Raw genomic sequence first — 27487 nt, 5'->3', positions numbered from 1 at the left:
ACCAGTTATTAGAGAACTTCTTCTTACACCCTCATCTCAGGAGTGGCCCCATCAAGCACCTGGTGAGAGCTTCCATGGATGGTAGTGCAGTGGAGAAAGGTATCCAGACAATAAATGATGCATGTGGGGCTAAAATCACTGAGCTCTGTGCCCCGATATGGGTTGTGCCAATCTTGAGAGGGTACCCTTTTCAATAAAGGTGCCATAAAGACTAGCATGGCCCTGTACCAAGTTACAGAGCATGGAGTCTGGGTGTCAGCTTTGACCCCTGACTCAGCTTCCCCTCTCCAATCAGTTCCCAAATCCTGAAAACCTCTCATTGTGACTTCTTGCAATTTTCACTGCAATTGTCCTGGTTTAGAAAGCACAACTTTGGGTCTGGATGATTGGCCCAGGTTCCTCACTGGTCCATTCCTCACTCACCCTTCAGTTGTTGCTGACAGAGAAATGTTCTTTTTTTTTAATTTTTAATTTTTAAAAAATTTTAGGTAGGGGGGATCCCTGGGTGGCTCAGCGGTTTAGCGCCTGCCTTTGGCCCAGGGCGTGATCCTGGAGTCCTGGGATCGAGTCCCGCGTCAGGCTCCCAGCATGGAGCCTGCTTCTCCCTCTGCCTCTGTCTCTGCCCCTCTCTCTCTGTGTCTATCATGAATAAATGGGTAGAATCTTTAAAAAAAAAATTTTAGGTAGGTTGCACACCCAGCATGGAGCCCAACTTGGGGCTTAAACCCACGACACTGGGCTCAAGACCTGAGCTGAGATCAAGAGTCAGATACTTATCCAACTGAGCCACCAGGTGCCCCATGACAGAGGAATGTGTTTAAAGCTCAGCTCTGATCTTATCAAGAACAATCAATGGATCCTACTGTCTACATCCGAGGCCTACCCCTTTCCTGAGGTAAACCTGCCTTTTTTTTTTTTTTTTTAAACCTGCCTTTGATGGAAACAACGTCTCAGAATCCAGGAACGTGTGGTGGAGGGTGTGGACAGAGCTCGTTGCCTCCCCACCCAGAATCCTGAGAGGTCAGGTGATGGTGAGGCTGTACTTGAGGGCTATCCAGGCAAGTTTGGGGATTGTCCTAGGGATCCTGGGAGCTGGTGGAGTACTCTGGCCCTTGGTTTGACCTTAGGGCTTTCATAGTCCAGCCCTAGCAACTTTTGTGACCTCTGTTGCCTATGCCTCTTCCATTCCAGCCTGGCAAGCTGGCCCTTCTCCATCTGTCATGTCTCATGTGAGTCCCCAGAGTGGCCTCCATCTCCCCACACTAGCCTGTTATGCTAACTCATGTCCTCTTTACAACAGCTCCCCAGAAATCTGTTCTGGATACCCTTTGTCAGGATGGTTTGGGCCCATCCCCATGGACTTCCTATGTCCTCAGAATGACCCTTTCAGGTCATCTCCTGCCCTGATGGGGCCCCTCTAAGCACAGGCTGTGGTATCTCCTCCTGAAGCACCCTTGCTAAAGCCCTGGGCACTGCACAGCACAGGTCTGATCACAGTAAATGCATTGTGGGGGCCTTGTTAACATGGAAAAGTAGCATTGGATAATAGGGATGATAGGGAATGGGAAAGTGCTCTATTTCCTCTCAAACCTTCTTCTTCTTCTTCTTCTTCTTCTTCTTCTTCTTCTTCTTCTTCTTCTTCTTCTTCTTTTTAAGATTTATTTATTTATTTATTTATTCATGAGAGACACAGAGGGAAGCAGAGATACAGATAGAAGAAGAAGCAGGCTCCTCACAGGGAGCCAGATGTGGGACTCCATCCCTGGACCAGGATCACGCCGTGAGCCGAAGGCAGACGCTCAACCACTGAACCACCCAGGCGTCCCTCTTCCAAACCTTCTAGTGTAATGTTTGCTCAATCTACTGAATGTATAGCTTGTCTACCTACTAGAATTTAAGCTCTGAGGCAGGGACTTTTGCTAGTTATGTTCACTGGCGTATCTCTAATGCCTCAGTGCCCAGCCCATTGAGAAGGTGCTCAAGAAATATCTGTTGAATAAATGAAAGATGAGCTGAGTGAATGAGGGTGAGTAGGGAAAAGACAGGAGGTGAGTAAGTAGAGGATGAATGAGAGAAGGGTAGGATGGGAGGAGAGGGACCGGAGAAAGGAGGGCAGAAACCGACATTTGCTGAACGCTTAGGATATGCCAGGCTCTGTGCTTTAGTGCACGATTATCTAGGGTAAAAGTACCTAAAGTGCATTAATTAGTATGTTCGGCACCGTGCTATCAACTTTATCAACTTTACATGGATTTCCTCACTTAATCCACCCGACAACCCCATGCACTGGCACGATTTTCCTCAATTTTCAGAGGAAGCAATGGATTGGGTGAAGCGCTTTGTCTGAAACAGCCCAGCTAGGATGGGAACCCTGGTCGGATCCTAAATCCGGGAAAGAAAAAAACTGGCAGGAAAGGTGAAGAGGTAACGGGTTGGGTGAGTCAGTAGTCCTGGTCTGCGAGCCCTTAGCGGGGAGATAGAGGGAGACGGGCGGAGCGCTCACCGGCGGGCCGAGGTCTCCACCTCCCGAGGCCCGGCCCCGAGGACTCCTCAGCGGGCTCCGCGGCCGCCGGGACCCACGTCCCCGACACTCACCCGCTTCCTGGACGTCCCCCCAGCCGGTGGCCCAGCAGGTGGTGCCGTGGGCGAAGCGGTGCGAGGCGCGCGGCAGGCAGACGGGCCGCACGGCGGGGCCCAGCCTGGCGGGCGAGGCGAGGCGCAGCAGGGCCAGGTCGGCGCCGCGGTCCACGCCGCTGTAGTCGCGCGGCACGAGGATGGCGGCCACCGCGCGCACGTGCGCGCCGTCGGGGGCCGCGGCCTGGGAGTGCGCGCCCAGCAGTACCGACCACGCGGCCGCGGGCTCCAGGGTCCCGTTCCTGCGCGGAGGCCGGGGCGGGAGGGGGGAGGCCGGCTGTCGTGGGGGTCCCGTGGCTCGGAGCCCGCGGGAAGGTGGGGCCGGCGGGAAACCTGGGTCGGGATTCGGGGCTGGAGAGATCCGGGTTCAGATAGGTTCCCAGAAAGAGGGAGGCGTGGACCCGATTCCCAGCTGGTTGGTTGGCTGGGGGACCCGGACAGACGGGATTCAGGGTCGGATGTCTGGTGGAGTGGTGGGGCGGGCCTGCAGGCGGCGCCCACCGCATTGGGAACCAGGGCGACCCCGCCCCGCAGAGCCCTTGGGGCCGGGGGTGGGGGTGGGGAAGGTGGGGGTGGGGGTGGGGGTAGGGCGGGGACCCGCGCCGCGCCGTCTCAAGCCGCGGGGCAGGCGGGGCTGGCTGTGGACCCGGGTGGGCTGCGGGCCGATACTCACGTCACGAAACAGTGAGCCGCCGAGAGCACCCAGGAAGGCGCGACGAGGGAGCCCCCGCAGATGTGGCTCCCGCTCTGATGCAGGCTCACCTGCCACGGCCAGCTCCCCGGCCGCGCGTCCGAGCCCCCCATGATTCGGGCAGAGGGCTCAGGGCGACCGCAGTCTGCATTGGGGCACCGAGGAGGCTGTCGCCTGCCGGCCGCCCGACGCCGGGGCACCCAGGGAGCTCAAGACGAAGCCCTGTCTCCCACCCGGCCTCAGTTTGCCCCTCTGAACAAGAACAGTGAGGACCTTGGCACGTCTAATTTTCCAGTGACTTCCACCTCCCTCCTCGCCTAGCCAGCCTTGACTTTCCTTAGGATCTGAGGAACTCCCCACTCTTCCTTACCTAGATCTTCAGGTTCTTCTTGGGTGGAACTGAGAGCTGAGGGTTAGAAGGTAAAGAGAGGAAGGTACTGGTGACTTCCAGCCCGCGACACTGCTCAGCCCCACCTTCCTGTTCTTAGGCCCCTGCCCCCTTCCCTTCCCAGTCCCTGGGCGTTCAGTCCCCTGCCAGTAGGCATGTTACCCCTCCTGTCTTCGCTGCCTCCCACATGACTCCCCACCACCCCGCAACTGCCTTACCTGAGTTCTGGAAAGCTCCTGGGATGGGGCTGATGGCTAGAAAGAGGGAAGCAGGGAGAGGCTAGAGATCTACACTTTGATAAGCCCTCCCTGATGCCCTCCCAGCAAGCTCCATCTCCCTATGACACCCAAGCCTCTTTCCCCTCTCAAACACTATTCCTCTCCCTTCTGACATCTCACTCCCTCCTCCCCTTCCTCCTCTGACCCCCCCATTACCCACACAGAACCCAGGAGTCCTGGTTTCCAGCTCCCCAGATACTAGGACCCTGGCCCATTGTAGCCATCTCCTGTCTCCTGAAGTTACCGAGGATCACCAGCGGAAGGAGCAGGTGGTGGGACATGGCACATTTGAGTCAGCTGGAGGCACGGAGATGGGTGAAGGTCTGCTCCCAGTCACAGCTCTGTCACTGCCTAGACAGCCCGTGTGACACCTGATGGTCCCAGGAGCAGCCCCACCCTCCCTGGCTGGAGCCCATCTCTGGCAATCTGAGAGGATCTGGGGCTGGAAGGGGAAGTTAGGGAGCCTGTAGGCCCCACCCAGAGCCCTGTGAGCATCTCACATCACTGGAGGCCCAAGGTGGGGGTGGGAGGCAGATGTCCTAGCTCCACGGCGCTGTTGAGTGGGCGATGGAAGAGTGGAGAACCCTGTGGGCAAAGGTGGGAGGAGAGGACAACCAAGGTGCTGGGAGGCTGATGTATTGGCTCCTTGGTGAGGCCAGGCTGTGGGTGAACCCAGGCCCTGGGGACAGAGGAGGTGGCCCCTCAGTGGCGTGACTCACCTGAGACCTCACCTCTGTTCAGGGTGTGCCTTACCCCAAAGGCTTGGTCCTTTCTTCTCACACAGCTCTGGTTACTGGAGTTGCTGGCCAGGTCTGGGAAGGGAGCCCTAGGGAATTCAATCCCATCCCAACAAAAGGATCACAGATTTCCGGCAGGTTGGGCAGGGCTGAGGATTCTGGGAGGGGGCTGGGCAGGCTGGCAAAGCCAAAAAGATAGCACCCTTTTCTGTGTTAGAGTACTCTCAAGTGTTGTCACTCTTTGTGTGACCTTGGGAAAGTCACTCAACCCCTCTGTGTGTTTCAGTAGGAGGCCACCTAAGAAACATGTGGTGCCTCAAAGAGGAATTGAGAGGAATTTAATGAAGGAACTATTTACAGAGGTATAGGCAGGGTTCAGGGAACCACCAAGGGATGGTGAAGAATCTTGAGGTTAGCAGTAATGGAGACGCAGAGAGAGAGCACACGCTGGAAGCCCAAAGGAAGAGCTGTAGCTGGAGGAGAGGCTGATGAGTCGGGAGCTCCCTCCATGGAGGAATGCAATCTTTATCAACCTGTGGCTCAGTAGGCAGAGAGCTGGGAAATAAAAGTCCCCATCTCACTTTCCTCCTACCCTCTGATCACCTGCCAGCTCCTCCCTGTCCCTGAAACTTCCCAGAAGCCAAAGTGATGGGGAGCCTGCGATGTGGCCTGTGAAGGTCGCTCTGGGGGAGCAGATCAGGATAGAGAAGGGGTGGAGAGTAGACCTGGAGAGTCACAGAATAGCCACACTCAGGTTTCCCCTGCTACCCACAAGCAGAGCATTTCTTCTTCTCCTTCTTCTTCTTCTTCTTCTTCTTCTTCTTCTTCTTCTTCTTCTTCTTCTTCTTCTTCTTCTTCTTCTTCTTCTTCTTTCTTCTTCTCCAAGATTTATTTATTTATTCACGAGAGACACACAGAGAGAGGCAGAGACAGAAGCAGAGGGAAAAGCAGACTCCTCAAGGGGAACCTGATGTGGGACTCGATCCCGGGACTCCAGGATCCCGCCCTGAGCCGAAGGTAGACGCTCAACTGCTGAGCCACCCAGGCTTCCCAAGTAAAGCATTTCTACAAAAACTTTTGGGGCAGCCCTGGTGGCTCAGTGGTTTAGCACCACCTTCAGCCCCAGATGTGATCCTGGAGACCCAGGACTGAGTCCCGTGTCGGGCTCCCTGCATGGAACCTGCTTCTCCCTCTGACTCTCTCTGTGTCTCTCATGAATAAATACATAAAGTCTTTAAAAAATAAAAAATGTATAAGTATATTTTTAAAAAAGAAAACTTTTGGAAGCAGAAATGGCATAAAGCAAAGAAACAATTACTATCAGTTTATATGGAAAATATTTTTAACATTCCCAGATCCAAAGATCACCTCTCTTGGGCTCTTCTTTCTTTTTTTTTCAAAGATTTTGTTTTGAAATGATCTCTACACCCAACGTGGGCCTCGAATGCACAACCCCGAGATCAAGAATTGCACGCTTCACTCACTGAGCCAGCCAGGCACCCCTCTCTTAGGCTTTTCTGATACCTTAGGACATATCTTGGTAACAAATGCACAGTATAAATTGAGATCAAGCACAGGTGCTCGTACAGTTCAACACTATGACAGCTTGCTGCTAAGATGCTGAGTGTAGTTCCCAGGGTAGGAGATCTCAGGGTGCTTGCTGCCTCTGTACAGCTGGCTGCAAAACAAACACTGAGGGCTATTTTCACTTTTCACCTTTTTTTTTTTTTTTTCGAAAAAGTGAAGATCCTCTTTGGATTTCTTTCGGTTAGCGAAAACAAGTACTCACGTAGGCCTTTCCTAAAAGCCAAGTGGCATAATGCAAACTTTTGAAAAGCATGGGATACCCATATATTGATTTTCTTACCAATAATATAGGCTAATAATATACAACTCTAGTAGTCCAGTTTCCCTAGAAAATAGACGTCTGGGCAGAGCCCACATATTTGTGCCTTACTGGGAAGTACAATCCCAGGGCAGCAAGAGCAGAGGGGATGAGATGTGATTAGGAAGGGAGGAAATACAAACACAGGGATGCACAATCCACTGGAGTTAATTGATAAACTTGCTAACTTTAGCAAGTCCACGGAGACAATGAAGGTAAACTTGGTGGCAGACTCATTAACACAATCCTGGAGTTTCCTTTTTTTTAATCCTGGAGTTTCGATTTGCTTGTTTAAAAGAAGCTCTATGCCCAACGTGGGGCTTGAATTCACAACTCCAAGATCAAGAGTCGCAATTCTTGGGGTTTCTAAGTCCCCTCAGACATTCATTCGTAGGCATTTGCCTCTCCAAGGATAAAGGACCATTTATACAACAAAACACTCAGCAAAATGAGGCAATGGACAAAGATAGGAAAGAAGAGAGAGGGTATAGTTTGGTGAAAGCAAAACACGCATGCCATGAACACACTAGCCTACAAACTACTGCAATTCAGTAGTTCTCAAACACTTTGGTTTCAGGACCTCTGTACAATCTTAAAAATTATTGAGGAAACCAGAATTTTTGTTTATTTGGATTCTATCAATGTTTACTGCCTTTGAAATTAAAACTCAGAAACACTTAAAATTACTTATTAATTCACTAAAAAAAATCTGTTACCGGTTAATGTAAGTAACATTTTTAATGAAAGATATTTTTTCAAAAAAATAGTGAAAGAATGACATTGTTTTAAAAGTGAAAAGAGCAGGGGAGCCTGGGTGACTTAGTGGTTAAGCATCTGCCTTTGGCTCAGGTCATGCGGAGCCTGATTTTCCTTCTGCCTCTCTCTCTCTGTGTCTCTCATGAATAAATAAATAAAATCTTGGGGATCCCTGGGTGGCTCAGCGGTTTGGCACCTGCCTTTGGCCCAGGGCGCAATCCTGGAGTCCCGGGATCGAGTCCCATGTTGGGCTCCTGGCAAGGAGCCTGCTTCTCCCTCCTCCTGTGTCTCTGCTTCTCTCTCTCTCTCTATGTCTATCATAAGTAAATAAATAAATATGTAAAAAAAAGTAAATAAAATCTGTGAGAAAAAAAGTGAAAATAGAGACATTTTTGCAAACCTCGCTAGTGTCTGGATGAATAGACTACAGCTGGATTTCTCATATCTGCTTTTGCAGCCAGCCTTTTGAAATATCATTAGTCAAGTAGCCTTTTGAAACCTGTATTGTACACTTGACATCATGAAAATACTTTTGGCCTTAGGCACCCCTTAAAATGGTCTTGGGAACCGCTTCAGAAGTTCCCAGACCATATTTGAGAACTGCTGCTCTAAGACAACAATTTTTTTCTTTTTAAGTAAACTACATCCAATTTGGGTCTCAAACTCAAGCCCCTGAGATCAAGAGTCACATGCTCTATTGTCTTAGTCATTTCAGAAGCCCCTAAGACAATAATTCTTAGCCCTTTCTCCAACTCAGCAGACCTGAAAAATAGGGTTTGTTCCTTTAAGTATGTTGATGCAAAATGAACAAACCTTTCAGAATCCCTAAAAGTAAGAAAGAGAATTTTATTTGAGCCCAAGTTAGGACAGCAGCTTGGGAAAGGCTTCCCAGTCTTCACAGGGAAGAAAGTGCTCCAGAGAATGAACAGTTCTTACAGGGCTATCTACTTTTTTACATCTATAGAAGTCAAAAATTATAGATTAATATTTAGGCAGAAATCACAAGTTTTAATGTCAAGAAATTCAAGGAGTAGGAGCACTGACCATATCTTACGAATAAGATGGCTTTCTTTTAGGCTACTCATTTACAAAGGAGGTGTTCTATTATGCTGTGTGGGCCATAAAATAGGCTTTTGTTTATTTGTGTTAATCTTTATAAAGATTTTATTTTTGAGTAATCTTTACACCCAACACAGGGTTCGAACTCACAACTCCAAAATCAAGAGTGATATGCTCAGGGTACCTGGGGGGTGGTTCAGTTGGTTGAGTGTCCAACTCTTGATTTCAGCTCGGGTCCCAATCTTTGGGTCATGAGATGGAGCCCCATGTAAGGCTCTGTGCTCAGTGAAGAGTCTGCTGAAGATTCTCTCTCCCACTTTCTCTTGCTCTCAAATAAATAAATAAATCTTTTTCTTTTTTAAGATTTTATTTATTCATGAGAGACACAGAGAGAGGCAGAGACACAGGCAGAGGGAGAAGCAAGGAGTCTGTGGGGAGTCTGATGCAGGACTCAATCCCAGAACCCTGGGATCATGACCTGAGCCAAAGGCAGATTCTCAACCACTGAGCCACCCAGGTGTCCCAATAAATCTTTTTTTTTTTTTTTTAAAGATTAGTAACTCTTAAAAACAAACAAAAAAAGAGTCTCATACTCTACCACCACCTGAGCCAGCCAAGTGCTCCTGGTTTTTGGTTTAAATAAAATTTATGTAGTCATGCTGACTTAGAAATCTAAAATGGCTTCCCTTATATATCAAGTCCTTTAGAGAGTTTTATCTGTCATCAAATAGCACAGTGGCTCACCAAAGCCATGGATCTTGTGAGAGGAAGGGGAACACTTTCCTCTAGGGAGACAGATTGAAATTTCTGAGGGGTGTAAGCTGTAAGCACATTTTGCAAAAGCTGCCCTGAGGATTCTGGTAGTTATTCTAGCCCAAGATATGCTTGCTTGAGAATCACTGCTCTAAGCTTCCTAACAGCCAACAAACACAAATACGGAAACCCAAGCAGAGTCTTTCTTCCAGATACTAGGACAGAAAATAATTTTCTGGGGTGCCTGGCTGGCTCAGTTGGTTGAGTGTCTGCCCTTAGCTCGGGTCCTGGTCTTGGGGATCTTGGGGTCCAGCCCCATATTGGGCTCAGCCAAGAGCCTGCTTCTTCCTTCCCTGCCTTCCACTTGTACTCTCTCTCTCTCTCTCAAATAAATAAATAAATAAATAAATAAATAATCTTTATTAAAAAGATAATTTTCTCCTGCAGGTTCAAATGGAGAGGAAACTGATGTAATGAAATCTTCCCCAACAACACCATTATGGCAAAAGCAACAGAGAGTTTCATGAAGCTGGTTTTCATAGTGCCGCTTAATGGCAGCCAGTAACCCCATAATCAAACCACAAGTCAATAAAATAATTGTATGGTGGTTGCCTCTGGGTAAGAGGCGATACATAGACACATAACGCAGTTCTCTGCTGGTCGGATCAGTGGAAGGGGAAATTACACATCAGCTAATATATTCATTTTCTATTGCCGAGGTAACAAATAACTATACAATTAGTGGCTTAAAGCTACGCAAGCTTGTTATCCTAATCAGAGGATTAGGAATCTAACATGGAGCGGCGCCTGGGTGGCTCACTTGATTAAGCATCTGTCTTTGGTTTAGGTCATAGTCCCAGAGCCCTGGGATTGAGCCCTGCATCAGGCTCCCTGCTCAGCAGGGAGCCTGCTTCTCCCTCTGCCTCCCCCACCCCACCTATCATGCTTGCCCTCTCTCTCTGAAATAAATAATTAAAATCTTTAAAAAAAAAAACATCTGACATGGATCTTGCTGGTCTAACATCACCCTAGGTGTCATCACGGCTGAGTTCCTTCCTGGAGGCGCTAAGGGAGAATCCATTTCCTTGCCTTTTCAGCTTCTAGAGGCTGCTCTCATTCATTGGCTCCTTGTTCCCTTTCTCTTTGGAGCCAACAAGGTTGCATCTCTCTGACCCTTTTTTATTTTTATTTATTAAAGATTTTATTTATTTATTCATGAGAGACATACACAGAGAGAGAGAGAGAGAGAGAGGCAGAGACACAGGCAGAGGGAGAAGCAGGCTCCATGCAGGGAGCCCGATGCGGGACTCGACCCGGGGACCCCAGGATCACGCCCTGAGGCCAAGGCAGACACTCAATCACCGAGCCACCCAAGGCGTTGTCCCTCTGACCTTTTTTTTTAAAAGTAGGCTCCAGGGACCCCTGGGTGGCTCGGAAGACCTTTCATTTGTCTTCACATCTTTCTGTCTGACCAAATCAGGAAGGGTTCTCTGAGTTTAAGGATTCACATGATTAATGGGCCCACCTGGATCCATACTCTCGGGACGCTTGGGTGGCTCAGTGCTTGAGCATCTGCCTTTGGCCCAGGGTGTGATCCTGGAGTTTTGGGATTGAGTCCCACATCAGGCTCCTGTGAGGAGTCTGCTTCTCTCTCTGCCTATGTCTCTGCCTTCTCTCTGTGTCTCTCATGAATAAATAAAATATTTAAAAATAAATAAAGATCCATATTCTCAATCACATTTGCAAAGACCTTTTTGCCATGTAAGGTAAAATATACTTTAAAAATAAATAAATAGGGGCAGCCTGGGTGGCTTGGCAGTTTGGCGCTGCCTTCAGCCTGGGGCATGATCCTGAGACCCGGATCGAGTTCCACATCAGACGCCCTGCATGGAGCCTGCTTTTCTCTCTGCCTGTGCTTCTTTCTCTGTGTGTGTGTCTCTCATGAATAAATAAATCAAATCATTTAAAAATATATAAATATATAAATAAATAATAAACAGGGAAACCTGGGGTGGTTCAGTTGGTTGAGTGTCTGCCTTCAGCTCAGGTGGTGGTCTCGGGGTCCTGGGATTGAGCCCCACATTGGAGTCCCTGTTCAGCAGGGAGTCTGCTTCTCCCTCTGCCTCTCCTCCCCTCTCATGCGCTCTTTCAAATAAGTAAATAAAATGTTTTTTGAAAATTAAAATAAATAAATAAAATGTAAAAAAAAAGAAAGAAAGAAATGTAGCAGTATTGGCTAAAGCTAAGTGCAAAGCTGTATTATGATCTCCAAATACTTCTATGATTACATATAAGAGAAATGAGTGCACCAAAAGACATGAACATAGCATAGTGCCCATAGCATCTTTATTCACAAGAGCCCAAACCCAGAAACAACATAAATGTCTAGTAACAGGAAAATTGACAATTTATTATTGTGGTGCATTCATACAAAGGAATACTATGCAGCAATAAAAAAGAATCACTGATATGTGTGACAATATGAATGAATCTCACAGAAATTATGTTCACTGAAGAGAGGTATCATACTGTATGATTATATACAACTTAAGAAAAAGCAAAGCTAGGACACTTGGGTGGCTCAGTGGTTGGACGTCTGCCTTTGGCTCAGGATGTGGCCCTGGAGTCCTGGGATCGAGTCCCACATCAGGCTCCCCTTGAGGAGCCTGCTTCTCCCTCTGCCTGTGCCTCTGCCTCTCTTTCTCTGTATGTCTCTCCTGAATAAATAAATAAAATCTTTAAAGAGGAGGGGAAAAAAGGGGCAGCCTGGGTGGCTCAGGGGTTGAGTGTCTGCCTTGGGCTCAGGGCGTGATCCCGAAATTCTGGGATCAAGTCCCACATCAGGCTCCCTGCATGAGTCTGCTTCTCCCTCTGCCTGTGTCTCTCATGAATAAATAAATAAATAATCTTAAAAAAATAAAGAGGGGGAAAAAAAAGAAAAACTAGGGGCATCTGGGTGGCTCAGCCTGTTAAGCGTCTGTTTTCCGGCTCAGATTCTTATCCCAGGTACTGGGATTGAGCCCCGAATGGGGCTTCCTACTTAGTGGGGAATTTGCTTCCCTCTCTCTCTCTCTCTCTGTAACCCCCACTTCCGCTCTCTCTTCCTCACTCTCTCTCCATCTCGAAAAAATAAATAAAATCTTAAAAAACAAAAACGAAAGAAAGAACAAACAAAACTAATTGATATTGATAAAAGTCAGAATAGTGGTTACCTCCAGTGGAAGTATTGACCAGGAAGGAATATAAAGGAACTTGCTAGAGTGCATGAAAATTCTATATCTTGATCTGGGTGTTGGCTACACAGGTGTACACAAATGCAAAATTTCATTAAGCTAAACCTTTAAGATTAGTACACTTTATGAGCTTTACTGTCTGCTTATTATGCCTGAATGAAAAGAGACAAAACACACTTTGCAAGTAAGTGAATTCCAAGGTCAGTTAAGGATAAACTGAACCAGATCCAAAAGTGCTTTCCTAGACCACAAACTTTGGTAGAAGGTGGCACATTACATCAGATACACAGGGGAGTATGTTATATAGTTTCTGAAAGTTTAGCCAAAATCATGAGACCCTTTAGCAACTGGAGAAACAATAAAAGCATGCTCAAGGGGGATCCCTGGGTGGTGCAGCGGTTTAGCGCCTGCCTTTGGCCCAGGGCGCGATCCTGGAGACCCGGGATCAAATCCCACATCGGGCTCCCGGTGCATGGAGCCTGCTTCTCCCTCTGCTTGTGTCTCTGCCTCTCTCTCTCTCTCTCTGTGACTATCATAAATAAATAAAAAAAATTAAAAAAAATAAAAGCATGCTCAAGCAAAATTGTTGCTATTACATTCTTGATAAAAAAAGATAATTTCTTTAAAAAAATTTGGAAACATGTTACTTATTTTCTGAAATGGCTTTCTCACTAAGAAGGTTGTTATTATCACTGACCTAGAAAAAAAAAAGACCTTCTTCAGACAATCCTTTAAAAATATTGTTTCTCTTGTAGGTCAATTACTTCTCAATAAAACTGGAAGAAGAATATTCTTTCTCTCAGCCAAGCTTTTGAAAGGTGCTGAATGGAGGGAGCAGGAGACCGTTTCACAGGTAAAGGGCAGAGCCACATCTAGGTCACATAAGCTAAGGTGGGCAGCACTGCATCTCTTGTGAAGAGAAGATGTGCACAAATTTGAAGTTATTCCACTTCTGGTCAGGGTTGCTATGTGAAAATCCTGTGGGCAGGACCATATACCATATGTCTTCTCAGAAAAGAATCTGGAATATCTGCTCCAATTAGTCCCAGAATGAGTGTCATTAGAGAGCAAGCCTACAAATATTCCAGTTTGGAAAATGTTAAAGCATATGTAACCCCATTGAAGGCTGCTAGATAAGATAGAGGATATTAAGTTAAACCTCAGGTAATCAATTAATAATTTTCTTTAAGACTCTATTTATTTATTCATGGGAGACACCGAGAGAGTCAGAAACATAGGCAGAGGGAGAAGCAGGCTCCCTGTAGGGAAGCCTGATGCAGGACTTGATCCCATGACCCCATGATCACTCCCTGAGCCAAAGGCAGATGCTCCACGACTGAGCCACTCAGGGGTCCCTAGATGTAATTGTTGTTCTGTGTTTTTATTTGCTAAATCTGGCAATGCTATTACGTTGGCCATGATATTGTCATGCTGAGTTACTGTGTTGTCATTTCTGCTTGGAAGAATGAAACTTTCTGGAGTGGGCTCCAACATTGCTTGAGGTAGGATCTAAAGTGCACGGTCCATGTCCATGTTCCTCGGTGGAGTGATCCTCTGAATGGGGATATTTGAAAAATTATTGATAAAGTTGACATATTGACTGTCCTCTGAAGCCTAGTTAACTGGTAGGAGCCTCCTCGTGCTCCCTCTTGTGGCAGGAAGAGTAACTACTACTTCCATTTCACTGTCACACCAGCACCACCTGCCTCCATCACCTGGTCTCCAGGGATCTTGCTGGTACCACATCCCCAGGAGTCTCCCAACCTTTCTCTCAATATAGCCCCTGAGCAGCTGAGGACTATTGAAGCCAGAAATTGCCCTAGGACTCAGCATTTTGGTCTCCAATGAGTTGCCCTACTTTAAGAGTACCTCACTTGGGTCACCTGGGTGGCTCAGCGGTTGAGTATCTGCATTGGGCTCAGGGTGTGATCCTGGGGTCCTGGGATAGAGTCTTGCATTGGGCTCCCTGCGGGGACCCTGCTTCTCTGCCTCTCTCTGTGTCTCTTATGAAAAAATAAATAAAATCTTTAAAAAAAAGAGTACCTCATTTTATTTATTTTAAAAGATTTATTTATTTTAGAAAAGGGAGGAGAGGCAGAGGGAGCCAGAGAGAAAGGTTCTCCTGCACAAAAGGGATGAGTGTGGCTGAGCCAGTGCATTCCCTGGGGGTGAGAGAGGAAGCCAGGAGAGGATGGAGGTGAGGGTGAGATTTTTTGAGAAGTGGCTTGAAGCAATAGGGCCCTGACTTGGAGACCTGAGCCAGGAAGATTTCTGGACTCCTCTGGTAAACATGGGGCATGAGGCATGATGGAAGCTCAGATTCATAGCATAGCAGCTCTCTCTCCTGCTGATTGTTTTTGTTTTCTGAATTCTAAATGTCTAAAATGAGTGTATGAGGGAGCACTTGCCTGGCTCGGTCAGTAGAGCATGGGACTCTTGATATCAAGATTGTGAGTTCAAGCCCCACGTTGGGCTTAGAGCCAACTTAAAAATAAATAAATAAAATGAGTGTATGAGGAAGAAAGCTGTAGGTAACAGAAACCCATTCAGACTATCTTACTACAGAAACAGGTACAGGGATGCCTAGGTGGCCCAACAGTTGAGCGTTTGCATTTGGCTCAGGCGTGATCCTGGGTCTGTGATGGAGTCCCACATCAGGCTCCTTGCGGGGATCCTGCTCCTCCCTCTGCCTACGTCTCTGCCTCTCTGTGTGTCTCTTGTGAATAAATAATTAAAATCTTAAAAAAAAAAAACAGGTACATCATTATCAGGATATTGACGATGTCTCAGTGAATCCCAAGAGCTCCCCAAAGACTAGAGCTACATATGCTGGACTTCTAGACCTGTACTATCCACTACAGAGGTCACCACATGTGGCTGCTAAAATTAAAATTAAAATTGATTAAGTGGAAATTGAAATCCATTTCCTTAGTCACACTAACCACATCTCAAATGCCCAATACCACACGTGGCTAGTGGTTCCCACACTGGACAGCAAAGATGTAGAACGTTTCTTTCCCTTTTTTTAAAATTTTTTAAAATTTATTTATGATAGTCATATCAGAGAGAGAGAGAGAGAGAGCGGCAGAGACATAGGCAGAGGGAGAAGCAGGCTCCATGCACCGGGAGCCCGATGTGGGATTCGATCCCGGGTCTCCAGGATCGCGCCCTGGGCCAAAGGCAGGCGCCAAACCGCTGTGCCACCCAGGGATCCCTAGAACATTTCTTTATTGCAGAAAGTCCTACTGGACAGCGACTGTTCTAGATTATCTATCCAGCCTACAATAACCATTGTTCCAATCCACTTCCGTGGTCCACAGGAGTGGGATCTTGGCTATGACATAAAATTTTAAAATTATTTGCCACTGCTTAAAACATTTTCTGTGGGTGGAGGGCCTAGCTATCGCAGTTGGAAAAGCATGTGACTCTTGATCTGGGGTTCCTGATTTTGAGCCCCATGTTTAGAGATTACTTAATTAAAAATTAAGTAGAGATTACTTAAATAGGGATCCCTGAGTGGCGCAGCGGTTTGGCGCCTGCCTTTGGCCTGGGGCGCGATCCTGGAGACCCGGGATCGAGTCCCACATCGGGCTCCCGGTGCATGGAGCCTGCTTCTCCCTCTGCCTCTCTCTCTCTCTCTCTCTATCATAAATAAATTAAAAAAATTAAAAAAAGATTACTTAAATAAAAAAGATTACTTAATTAAAAAAATAAACTTTATGGGATGTCTGGGTGGCTCAGTTCGTTAACCTTCTGACTTTTTGTTTCAGCTCAAGTTGTGATTTCAAGGTCATGAGATCAAGCCCCATGTAGGGCTCTGCACTCAGTGTGGAGTCTGCTTGTCCCTCTCCCTAGCCTCCCCCTAAAATAAATAAATAAAAATTTTAAAAACCTAAAAAAATAAACTAAAAAAAAAAATCTTCTGTGGCTACTCAAGGCTCTTATAATTAAATTAAGTGCCTTAATATGGCCTACAATGCCCAGAAGAAATGTCCTTCACTCCTTTTTCCAATATCATACTATCAGCCATTTTGGAAGACACAACCTTGGGATGTCTGGGTGGTTCAGTGATTGAGGGTCTGCCTTCGGCCCAGGACATGATCCTGAAGTCCCAGGATCGGGTCCTGCTTCGGGCTCCCTGCCTGGAGCCTACTTCTCCCTCTGCCTGTGTCTCTGCCTCTTTCTCTTTGTGTCTCTCATGAATAAATAAATAAAGTCTTTAAAAAAAAAAAAAAAAGGAAGACACAACCTCTCTTCCCTGGCAAGTTATTGGCCCAGAACTATTGACTCAAGCTGGGCTGATCAGAGTGTTAGAATGGATGGTGTTCTGCAGCTGATCTTGGCTGGCTCTGCCCTCAGATAGATCATTATTTCTCATAGTTCTTTACAGAAGAGCACCTGCTTTGTATCTTGGTTTTGGAATTCGGTTAGCTCCTTTGGTAGTTGACCTATCCTAGAAATGATCTTAAATTTCTGATCACTGAAGTCCACTGCCTGGATTAAGTTAGTACAGGAACTGTCTAGGGTATGACAGGCCCATTTGTACTTAGCTCCAATTAGCTCATAGCAGAAACCATGTGGCTTTCTGATCCCGTTTTGCTGTTCCACAGAGGACGTCTCTTAAGAGATTTGGCTATAATCAGGGATTCCAACTTGATTTTTGCCCTACTTTCAGATTGATTAAAAAAAATTTATTTATTTATTCATGAGAGAGAGAGAGAGAGAGAGAGAGAGAGGCAGAGACACAGGCAGAGGGAGAAACAGGCTCCATGAAGAGAGCCTGACATGGGACTCAATCCCAGGTCTCCAGGATCACACCCCGGGCCGAAGGAGGCACTAAACCACTGAGCCACCCGGGCTGCCCCAGATTGATTTTTATAATATATCATAGTTCAGGGACACGTGGGTGGCTCAGTGGTGGAGCGTTGTCTTTGGCTTAGGGTGTGATCCGGGGTCTGGGATGGAGTCCCACACCAGGATCCTTGTGGGGATCCTGCTTCTCCCTCTGCCTGTTCTTTGCCTCTCACTCTCTCTCTCTCAGTGTCATTCATGAATAAATAAATAAAATCTTTAAAAAATTAAAAAAAATATAGGCCACAGCTCACTGGTTTTAATTCTAGTTCAGGAGTTGGTAAACTGGCTCTCTGGCCAAATCCAGCCATCAACCTGTTTTTGTAAGTAAAGTTTTATTGTAACACAGCTACTCCCATTCATTTACTTATTGCCTCTGGCTGCTTTTGTGCTACAAAGGCAAGGTTGAGTACTTGTGACAGAGATCTTTACAAAGCCTAAGATGTTTACTATCTATGCTTTACAGAAAAGGTTTAATATACTCTTATTCTTGATGGTCAACTTGTAGACCAAATTCCTATTTGTTTATTTATTATTATTATTATTTTTAAAAAGATTTATGTATTTATTTATGATAGACACACACAGAGAGAGAGGCAGAGACACAGGCAGAGGGAGAAGCAGGCTCCATGCCGGGAGCCTGACACAGGACTCCGATTCTGGGACTCCAGGATCGCGCCCTGGGCCAAAGGCAGGCACTAAACCACTGAGCCACCCAGGGATCCCCTATTATTATTATTATTTTAAAAGATTTTATTTATTTATTTGAGAGAGAGAGAGAGAGAGTATGTGTGAGCTGGAGGGAGAGGGAGAGAGAATCTGAAGCAGATCCTGCACTGATTGTAAAGCCCAGCTTGGGGCTTGATCCCATGACCATGAGATCATGACCCGAGCTGAAAACCAAGAGTTGGCCTCTTAACCAACTGAGCAACCCAGGCACCCCTAAATTATATCATTTCTAAAGATTATCAATGAATAAAACAAAGATCACCAAAGTTTGAAAGAGCTTTTTTAGCTGAATATGTTTGACAGAAGAAGAAATTCACTGGGAGGGTTGCTGAGTGGGAAAGGTCAAGAGTTTTGTGTATTAGGAAGGGGTTTTCATGGTAATATGCTAATTATGAATGAAAAATGAACACTTTGGATAGAATGGGATGAATCCATAGGTCTGACCCGGTTGGTTAAAACAAGTCCCATTGTTCATTAATCAGGAAGGAATCTTCAGTTTGGTCCCATAAGGGTCTGGCAACTGGAAGTCACTCAAAGTCTACACCTGTTTATTAGCTTCAGCTATTGGAACCAGTTGTGGTGAAACACAATATTCAGTTTTGGTATCTCTTAGACAAGTATTGCTCTAAATGGAAATCTTCCTTTTTAAGAGATATGCCTCAGGGATCCGGCAGACTCAGTTGGTAGAGCATGTGACTCTTGATCTCGGGTTATAAGTTCGAGCCCCACATGGGGTTAAAGTTTACTTAAAAAGAGACAGAGAGAGAGAGAGAGAGATACCCTAAGTATGTTTCCTGCCTATTTTAAGATACTATTTGAGATTGCTAGTGTGAGAGCCGACCAAGACAAAAAAGAAGAGGGAAGACGGTGATAGCTATTTCTTTCCTTCTTTCTTGCTAATCAGACCCCAATTTTGTTCAGCTACTGGGTAGGCAACAATATGTTCATGAATGTAGGTCCCCTAACTCTGCCCAGGAGTACATGACTATGGCTCTGAGCCTCTTGGGGTTGACGCTGTTCCTCTTTACCAGAAATTGGTCAAATTCTAACCCATGGAAAGTCTGCTGGGGCTTCTGAGAAAGACTTTCTTCTCCTATTGAAAAGAAAAGTCTTGGGACGTCTGGGCATCTGCCTTCGGCTCAGGTCGTGATCCTGGAGTCCCTGGATCGAATCTCACATCGGGCTCTGTGTATGGAGCCTGCTTCTCTCTCTGCATATGTTTCTGCCTTTCTCTCTGTGTGTCTTTCATGAATAAATAAGTAAAATCTTAAAAAAAAAGAAAAGAAAAATCTTTTCAAGCAGAAAGGATCATTTTCACATGGCAAAATAATACTTCCTGGCATTGTGATTGAGGAGAGCCATGTGACTAATTCTGGCCAAAGAATTGTGAATTCTGGGCCAAAGCTTTAATTCTGAGACCTTCTGGCGCTTACTTTTTCCCCCTCATTCCAATAACCAGCAACGTTCCAGTATGGCCCCATAATGAGGATGATACTGAACAGAACCCTCAGTAGGACATGAAGCATAAGCAAGAAGTAAACTTATATGTGTTAAACTACTGAGATTCTGGAGTTGTTTATTACTACAGCATAATAATCTAGCTCCGTAGATTTCAAAGTGAGGCCTGGGGACCTTTCTAGGTTCCCAAACCCTTTTAGAGGGGCTGTAAGATCAAAACAACCTTTATAATAATACAAAGAGGGAAGCCCGGGTAGCTCAGCGGTTTAGCGCCACCTTCAGCCCAGGACGTGATCCTGGAGACCTGGGATCGAGTCCCACGTTGGGCTCCCTGCATGGAGCCTGCATCTCCCTTTGCCTGTGTCTCTGCCTCTCTTTCTCTCTGCGTGTCTCATGAATAAATAAATAAAATCTTAAAAAAATAATAATACAAAGAGGTCGTTTGCCTTTTTCGATCTCCAGAGTATTTCAGAGACTACATAATGTGTAATGATAATTAAAAATTTATCAATTTCTAATATGGCCATAGCAGTAACCTACCTAAAGAGAAGCTTTTTGGAGTTACTTTGTTCTTCCTTCCTTTTCCTACTTTCTTTCCATACATATATGCATTTCCCTAAAACATTTGTTTTATGACATATCACACACAAGTCTATCTTTATCTATTTGCTTTTTATTATTTTAGATTTTATTTATTTATTCATGATAGACACACACACACACACACACACACACACACAGAGGCAGAGATACAGGCAGAGGGAGAAGCAGGCTCCATGCAGGGAGCCTGACGTGGGACTCGATCTCGGGTCTCCAAGATCACACCCTGGGCCAAAGGTGGTGCTAAACTGCTGAGCCACCCGGGCTGCCCACAAGTCTATCTTTAAATTACTGGGCCATCCAGAGCTTTGTATTTTATCCATAGGGGAGCATCTTTGCCATCACTTTGGGCTTCTGAAGCACTAACATAATTTACAAAGAGTAGATGGCCAACACATCTGTTGAAGCAGAGCAATGTTCCTGTGGTCTGTGCATCCTGAAACGCTTCTGCAGTGTTCAGGGCCCCAGCGGTGCTCCCAGCCAGCACATCAACCACTTCTGGCTGTCAGGTCGCCAGCATGCTCACTGGAATCCGCACTGTTGGAAGCTAATTTTGTATTATCTGATTTATAATATCGTAGGCTCTCTCTGTTACAGGATAATTCCTATTGTTCCTTTCCCTACATTTAGGGGGGCGGAGTTTACACCCTTGTGTTTTATTTTTCCATCTCTGTGTAAAGGTTTCACTCACTTTTCAAAATCAAAACATGTTTTGTTTTTAAGCCTGTGCCCGTTTGCCCTCTGTGTTTCCTGAGTACAAAGATTAAAGATTAAAGGTTTTATTACTCAGGTATTTTAGAAGGTAAAGTAAGGGACACCTGAATGGTGCAGTTGGCCAAGCGTCTGACTCTTGGTTTTGGCTCAGTTCATGATCTCAGGGTGGTGGGATCCAACCCAGGCCGGGGTCCGTGCTCAGCACAGAGTCTGCTTGAGATTCTCTCTCTGTCTCCCCCTCCCCCAACTTGTGTGCATGTGCTTGAGTGCATGTGCCCTCTCTCTCTCTCAAATAAAATAAACACATAAAATATTTTTTAAAAAATGATTATTTATTCATAAGAGACACACAGAGAGAGGCAGAGACTTAGGCAGAAGGAGAAGCAGCTGCCGTGGGGAGCCCAGTACAGGACTTGATCTCAGAACCCTGGGATCACGACCTGAGCCAAAGGCAGATGCCCAAGCACTGAGCCACCCAGGTGCCCCAAATAAAATCTTTTTTTTTTAAAGACGGTAAACTAAAAGTATGAATTATTGAGAATTACTAGGTAAAGCAGGTCCTGTACATCTATTTGCTTTTGGTAATAGTTAAATAGCTTAGACCAAAGCTGGAACAAAGGTATCTTTGGAGTGCTTGGCTGGCTCAGTCAGTAGAGCATGTGACTCTTGATTTCTGAGTCATGAGTTTGAGCCCCACGTTGGGTGGAGGTATCCTAGATTATCCTGAGATTTTCCTGATAAATTCCAATTACTCTCTGATATTTGGGTATTTAAATGGTTATTACATTCCTTAGGTAACACCACTGAAAAGAATTCTGGAAACGAATTCAAGATTATACAGGAAGATTCTCACCCAGGGAGTTTACTTGAACCATTTCAATGTAAATACTACTTGTCTTAGATCAGTAGAAGGAAGCTCTGAAATATGAAAACTGGGTGAATTACAAGCCTGCAACTCCCCTACATTTGGGTACATTTTGATACAATTGTCAGCAAATTTCTACACAATTTTGGTATTGTTCTAGAGAGTTTTGCCTATTCTCATAGAAAAGTAGCAATTAATTCCATTGAGCAGGATTATGTTATTTTTCTCTGTGGACTAAAATAAACCATGCCTGTATCTCGTTTTACACTCAGTGGTGGATAGGCTTTTGGGATAATGTCTTTCTTCTCCTACCACAGAAAAGAAACACATCTTCCACTAAAAATTACTAAGGCCAAATACCCATAAAAATATCTTCTTACTTCAGTAAGGACAATCAGGTAATAAAATGCCTGAAACGAGAAGCAAATCTTCCAGTTTTATTATGCCACGTTTTTCAGACTTATTTGTTCAAACAAGCCTTTCCTGAGTTATATGAAGTTTTCACTAAAGAAAGGAGTTGCTGAACTATCTGGTTTCTAATCAGCTAAAATGTCAGAGCTTTTTATTTTTTTACGATTTTATTTATTCATGAGAGACACAGAAAGAGAGAGAGAGAGAGAATGAGAGAGAGAGAGAGAGAGAGAGAGAGACAGGCAGGGATAGGCAGAGGGAGAAGCAGACTCCATGCAGGGAGCTCGATGCGGGACTGGATCCTGGGTTTGGATCCTGGGTCTGGATCACGCCCTGGGCAGAAGGCAGGTGCTAAATCCCTGAAGCACCCAATGTGAGAGCTTTAGGACAAAATTCTTAAAAACAACAGCAACGTTGGAAAAACGACTCTTTAGTAGGAAGCAGAAAAAGCCATCATGGAAATTATCAGGGATGACCTCCTAGGTGTGTACTTGTATCTGTCTGTGCTTTCTTGGTGTGTGTAGCCTTCCCAGGCTCATCTTTGGGGACCACCTGACTTCAAACAGTTAGTAGGGGAAAAAATTATGTAAACTATCTCACTGATTTGTTTTACTTTGTCACTCCTAGGGGCACTTGGGTGACTCAGTTGGTTAAGCTAAGCATCTGATTCTTGGTTTTGGCCCAGGTGGAGATCTCAGGGTCCTGAGAGGGAACCTGGAGTCGGCCTGAACCTCTCCCTCTCCTCCTCCCCGCTGCTCTCTCACTCTCTCTCCCTCTCTCTAAATAAATAAAATGTTTAAAACAAAATAAATAAAATATCCCTCTTAGAAAATGTAAAGGGTGTAAGCGGATCACACTGCTCTAGATAGTTCCCTTGAGACATCTGTTCAAAAAGAAAAACTTTTCATATATATAATTTTCCTTTTTTGTTGCCCCACAGAGAAAGTCAGAAGTCTTATCAATGGTTTTACTTGTATCTTTCCGTCAGAAAATGTAAATGAATCTGAAATACATACACATTTTTGTCCTGTGCGGGTTCAAATCTTCTTTGCATGAAGTGAGGCATAACAAGTTTCGTCAGGTTCTTTTGCATATTTGTCAGGAAGCTTCTACACTGTTCCTCTTTCCCTTCTTCTTTTTCCTTTGTCTTTAGAGCTGAAGACCCTATGGTGTGCACCCTTGAGAAAGGCAAAGATGCCTGAATGCCCTCAGAGCCTTTTTTAAAAAATTCATTTATTCATGAGACATACAGAGAGAGGCAGAGATGTAGGCAGAGGAAGAAGCAGGCTCCCTGCGGGGAGCCCAATGTGGGACTCTGTGCCAGGACCCCGGGATCACAACCTGAACTGAAGGCAGACACTCAACCACTGAGCCACCCAGGTGCTCCCCACCATAGCCTTTTATGCTTACATTTTTCATAAACCGGGTACCAGAATTTGGGGATGCTCAATGTGTTCCCCTGGGACATTTAACCAATTTGGAAGTGATTATGGCACAATGATGGGACAAGTTCCCACTGTCCCCAGACTCCTCACTCAGTATCTGTTCAGTTCCCTGGCCCTGCCTGCTGGGAGGCGTTGCCCTTTCTGCTCAGACCCAGAGGTCTGTGTGGCCCTTCAGCAGCTGGTGCAAACAGCTTTTCTCTTAGCGGAGCCCAATTATCTCACCAGTATTTACTCTCCCAGTTCTGTTTACCATGACAACCTCTCCTAGAGACACAAAACCTGAGTGGGCCCCATAGGGGCACTTCCTATCCTGCCCAAGGAAATAATAAAGCAGTTATTTCTTTCTTGAAGCCATATATCTTTAAGGATGGGTGAAAGAGAAAAGGACATTTATTCCCTCCCACTGTGTTCCAAGCCAAGTTGCAGGTGATTTGCAAATGGAAATATCATTTGATATTTGCAATTGATCTTCAAGGTTTCTTTTTTCTTTTCTTTTCTTTTCTTTTTTTCTTCTTTTCTTTTCTTTTTTTCTCTTCTCTTCTCTTTCTTTTCTTCTCTTCTCTTCTCTTCTTTACAAGATTTTATTTATTTATTCATGAGAGATACACAGAGAGAGGCAGAGACATAGGCAGAGGGAGAAGCAGGCTCCATGCAGGAAGCCCGCCCGATGTGGGATCCGAGGACCCCAGGGATCATGACCTGAGCCAAAGGCAGCCGCTCAACCACTGAGCCACCCAGATGCCCCAAGGTCACTTTCTTCTCTTCTTGTTTTGAGTGATAGAAAGTAGCAGTCTTTTCATGCCTGGAGGTCTCTGCTTAGGATGGTGTGGGTTTTGTTCTACAGAACAGCTAATTGGGGATGAATAAAATTCAGTTCTTGGGATGCCTGGCTGGTCAGTCGATAGAGCATGCAATTTATGATCTCGGAGTTGTAATGTCGAGCCCCATGTTGGGAGTAGAGATTACTTACCAAAAAAAAAAAAAAAAGAAAAGGACAGAAGTTAAAAAAGAAAGAAGAAAGAAGTTCAGCTCCTGCTCCTTTCCCCAAGCCTTGAACCCCCCACTGGTTGCATTGGTCTGGAAAAAAGGATGACTTTCTCTACTTAGCACTGCAGGATGGAAGTGGCCCAGGTCTGGTTTAATGTCTGAACACCATCCCTCCACGCTGTTCCTCAGGCTCAGTAAACACTCCTGAGATGAGAGACATTTTCAGCTATGCTTTCTGGGCTCTGTAGAGAGGGACCCAGTCAAAGTGCAAGGCCAAGACAAGAGCTTAGGCAAACTGTCTCCTCCCTCCTTCTCAGGTTCTTGCTGGTTTTGGGCTGACAAATCCTTTTTCATCTGGGAGTTTATCACCTCAGAGGAGGCTGGCCAATCCCATGATACTCACTGCAAAACTAATCACCCTGCCCACCCTGGTGGTCCCACCTTGTAACATCCTTTTACCACATTGCTGTGTTGCTCTGTAAGAGTCCATTTCTTTTTTGAATTGGTCAATATACATTCAGAGTAAGAAATTAAAATATAAAAGAGGATCCGGGGGAAAAGTGAGTTTCCTTCATATACTTGACCCCAAGTTTCTCAGATTCCTTCCCCAGAAATAACCACTGTCACTAGTTTTTTTCTTCTTCCAGATATTTTATAAACATATATCTATATACCTATATATCAGTAATTAATTCCCCACCCCAAAACCCAAATAATAGCATAGTACCCACATTGTCCAGCAATTTGCTTCCTCCTCCCATTAATAATAGAGCTCGGGTATTCTTTGTATCTGTGCATTTAATCCACTTCCTTTTTTTTAACCTCCTGGTATAGCTGTAAGATGGTGTTTCTCATTCTGGGGCGATTGCATTCTGTTCCTCTATTCCTATCCCCAGGGATATTTGGCAGTGCCTGGAGACAATTTTGGTTATCACAACTGGAAATTGTTATTAACATTTAATGGGTAGAGGCCAGGAATGCTGCTAAATATCCTTCAATATGCAGTCCCCCCACAACAAGGCCCAAGATACCAGTGGTGCTGAGCTTGAGGAATCTTGCTGTATAATAAAGTTGATCAGATCCCCTATGGATAGGCACATATGTGACTTTTAATATTTTGTTATATAGACCATGCTGCAATGACAGTAGTATAAATTGGAATTCTTAGTTGCAGATGATGTAATCCACTTTAGTTTAATCAGAAAAAAGATTATGATGAGTGGTTATCAAATTTCAGATAGGATCAAAGTCAAGCTTGGATGCTTTCTACCCAGTAACACATACCAAGCCAAAGGTCCAACGATACCACAGAACTTTTCTTTCTTTTTTTTTTAAAGACTTTATTTGACACAGAGAGAGTGAGAGAGCACAAGCAGGGGTAGTGGCAGAGAGAGAGAGGGAGAAGCAGGCTCACCACTGGGAGGGAGCCCAATAAGGGGCTCAATCCCAGGACCCTGGGATCATGACCTGAGTGGAAGCAGATGTTTAACCGACTAAGCCACCCAGACACCCAGAACTTTTTAAAAATATTTTTATTTATTTATTCATGAGAGACACAGAATGAGAGAGAGAGGCAGAGACACAGGCAGAGGGAGAAACAGGCTCCATGCAGGGAGTCCGATGTGGGACTCGATCCAGGGACTCCAAGATTACGCCCGAAGGCAAGTATCAAACCGCTGAGCCACCCAGGGATCCCCCAGAACTTTTCTAATAGAAATAAATTCCAGTGCTGTGCTTCATGCCATTGACATAAATTATACTAGGGATGTTATAACCTCTGTAAGAGCTACCTACCTGTGAAGGGCCAAAGGCTTGAGCTACTATGCTGGCCAGAATATCTGAACTTTCCACACATGGTTGCTATCTCCAGTTTGTGGGTTCTGGGCTGCCCTATTTATTTATTTTAGAGAGAGAAAGAGAGGGCATGAGCAGGAGGAACAGAGGGAGAGGGAGAGAAAAACCCAAGCAGACTCCACATTGAGTGCAGAGCCTGATGTGGGGCTCAATGCAGGGTTCAATGTGGGTTCATTGAACCCACATTGGTTCAATCTCACAACCCTGAGATCACTACCTGAGCTGAAACCAAGTCAGAGGCTTAACCAACTGTGCCACCCAGGTGCCCTGGACTGGGGTGATCAGGAGACAGGCATGAAATTGGGAGTGTTATGGCTGGACATATACATCAGGGAGCTGAAGGCATGATGTGGTTATGATTGTCTAGACCCAGTTTTTTTTTTTAAATTTTTGTTTTTTTCAAGATTTTATTTATTTGAGAGAGTAAGCTAGCCCAGGAGAGAGCACAAGCAAGAATGGGGGAGGGCAGGGGAGGGGCAGAGGGCAACAGAGGAGCAAACTCTCCACTGAGCAGAGAGCCTGATGTGGGGCTAAATCCCAGGACCTGGAGATCATGACCTGACCCAAAGGCAGATGCTTAACTGACTGAGTCACCCAGGTGCCCCTAGACCCAATTTTTAAATTTAACTTAATTTAATTTAATTTTATTATAAAGATTTTATTTATTCATGAGAGACAGAGACAGAGACAGAGAGAGAGAGAGGTAGAGACACAGGCAGAGGGAGAAGCAGCACCCCCCCACCCCCCCCACAGGGAGCCTGATGTAGTACTCCATCCCTAGGGGTCACGCCCTGAGCTGAAGGTGAGCCGCTCAGGCGTCCCAAAGAGTAAGATTAAATTATACTCAGAGCACTTAGAACAGTGTTTGATACTTAATAAGCCTTATCATAGTATTACACTATTTCTTTTTAAAGATATTATTTATTCATGAGAGACACAGCGAGAGAGGCAGACACATAGGCAGAGGGAGAAAGAAGCAGGCTCCTTGCTGGGATCCCGATGTGGGACTCAATCCCGGAACTGTGGGATCATGCCCTGAGCCAAAGGCAGATGCTCAACTGCTGAGCCACCTAGATGTCCCTATAGTAATACACTATTATAAATATATTTTATATGTATATCTAAAATTATAATTATTAAATGTTAATTATTAAATTGC

At 45.4% G+C, this 27487-nt stretch overlaps 1 protein-coding gene across 1 annotated transcript in view; it reads right to left on the bottom strand.

Moving 5' to 3' along the window:
- The window catches only part of PRSS36 (serine protease 36), a 36401-nt gene that overhangs the window by 6434 nt on the left and 2480 nt on the right, over window positions 1-27487 (bottom strand). The window contains exons 3-4 of the mRNA XM_049111034.1: window positions 3932-3967; window positions 2596-2985 (exon numbers count right to left, since the gene is read on the bottom strand). Of these exons, the coding sequence (XP_048966991.1) occupies window positions 2596-2985; window positions 3932-3967 (426 nt within the window). The remainder of the gene's footprint in view (window positions 1-2595; window positions 2986-3931; window positions 3968-27487) is intronic.

The sequence above is a fragment of the Canis lupus genome, chromosome 6, assembly GCF_003254725.2.
Source record: "Canis lupus dingo isolate Sandy chromosome 6, ASM325472v2, whole genome shotgun sequence".
Classification (NCBI taxonomy): Eukaryota; Metazoa; Chordata; class Mammalia; order Carnivora; family Canidae; genus Canis; species Canis lupus.
This window is presented reverse-complemented; position numbering and strand designations above follow the sequence as displayed.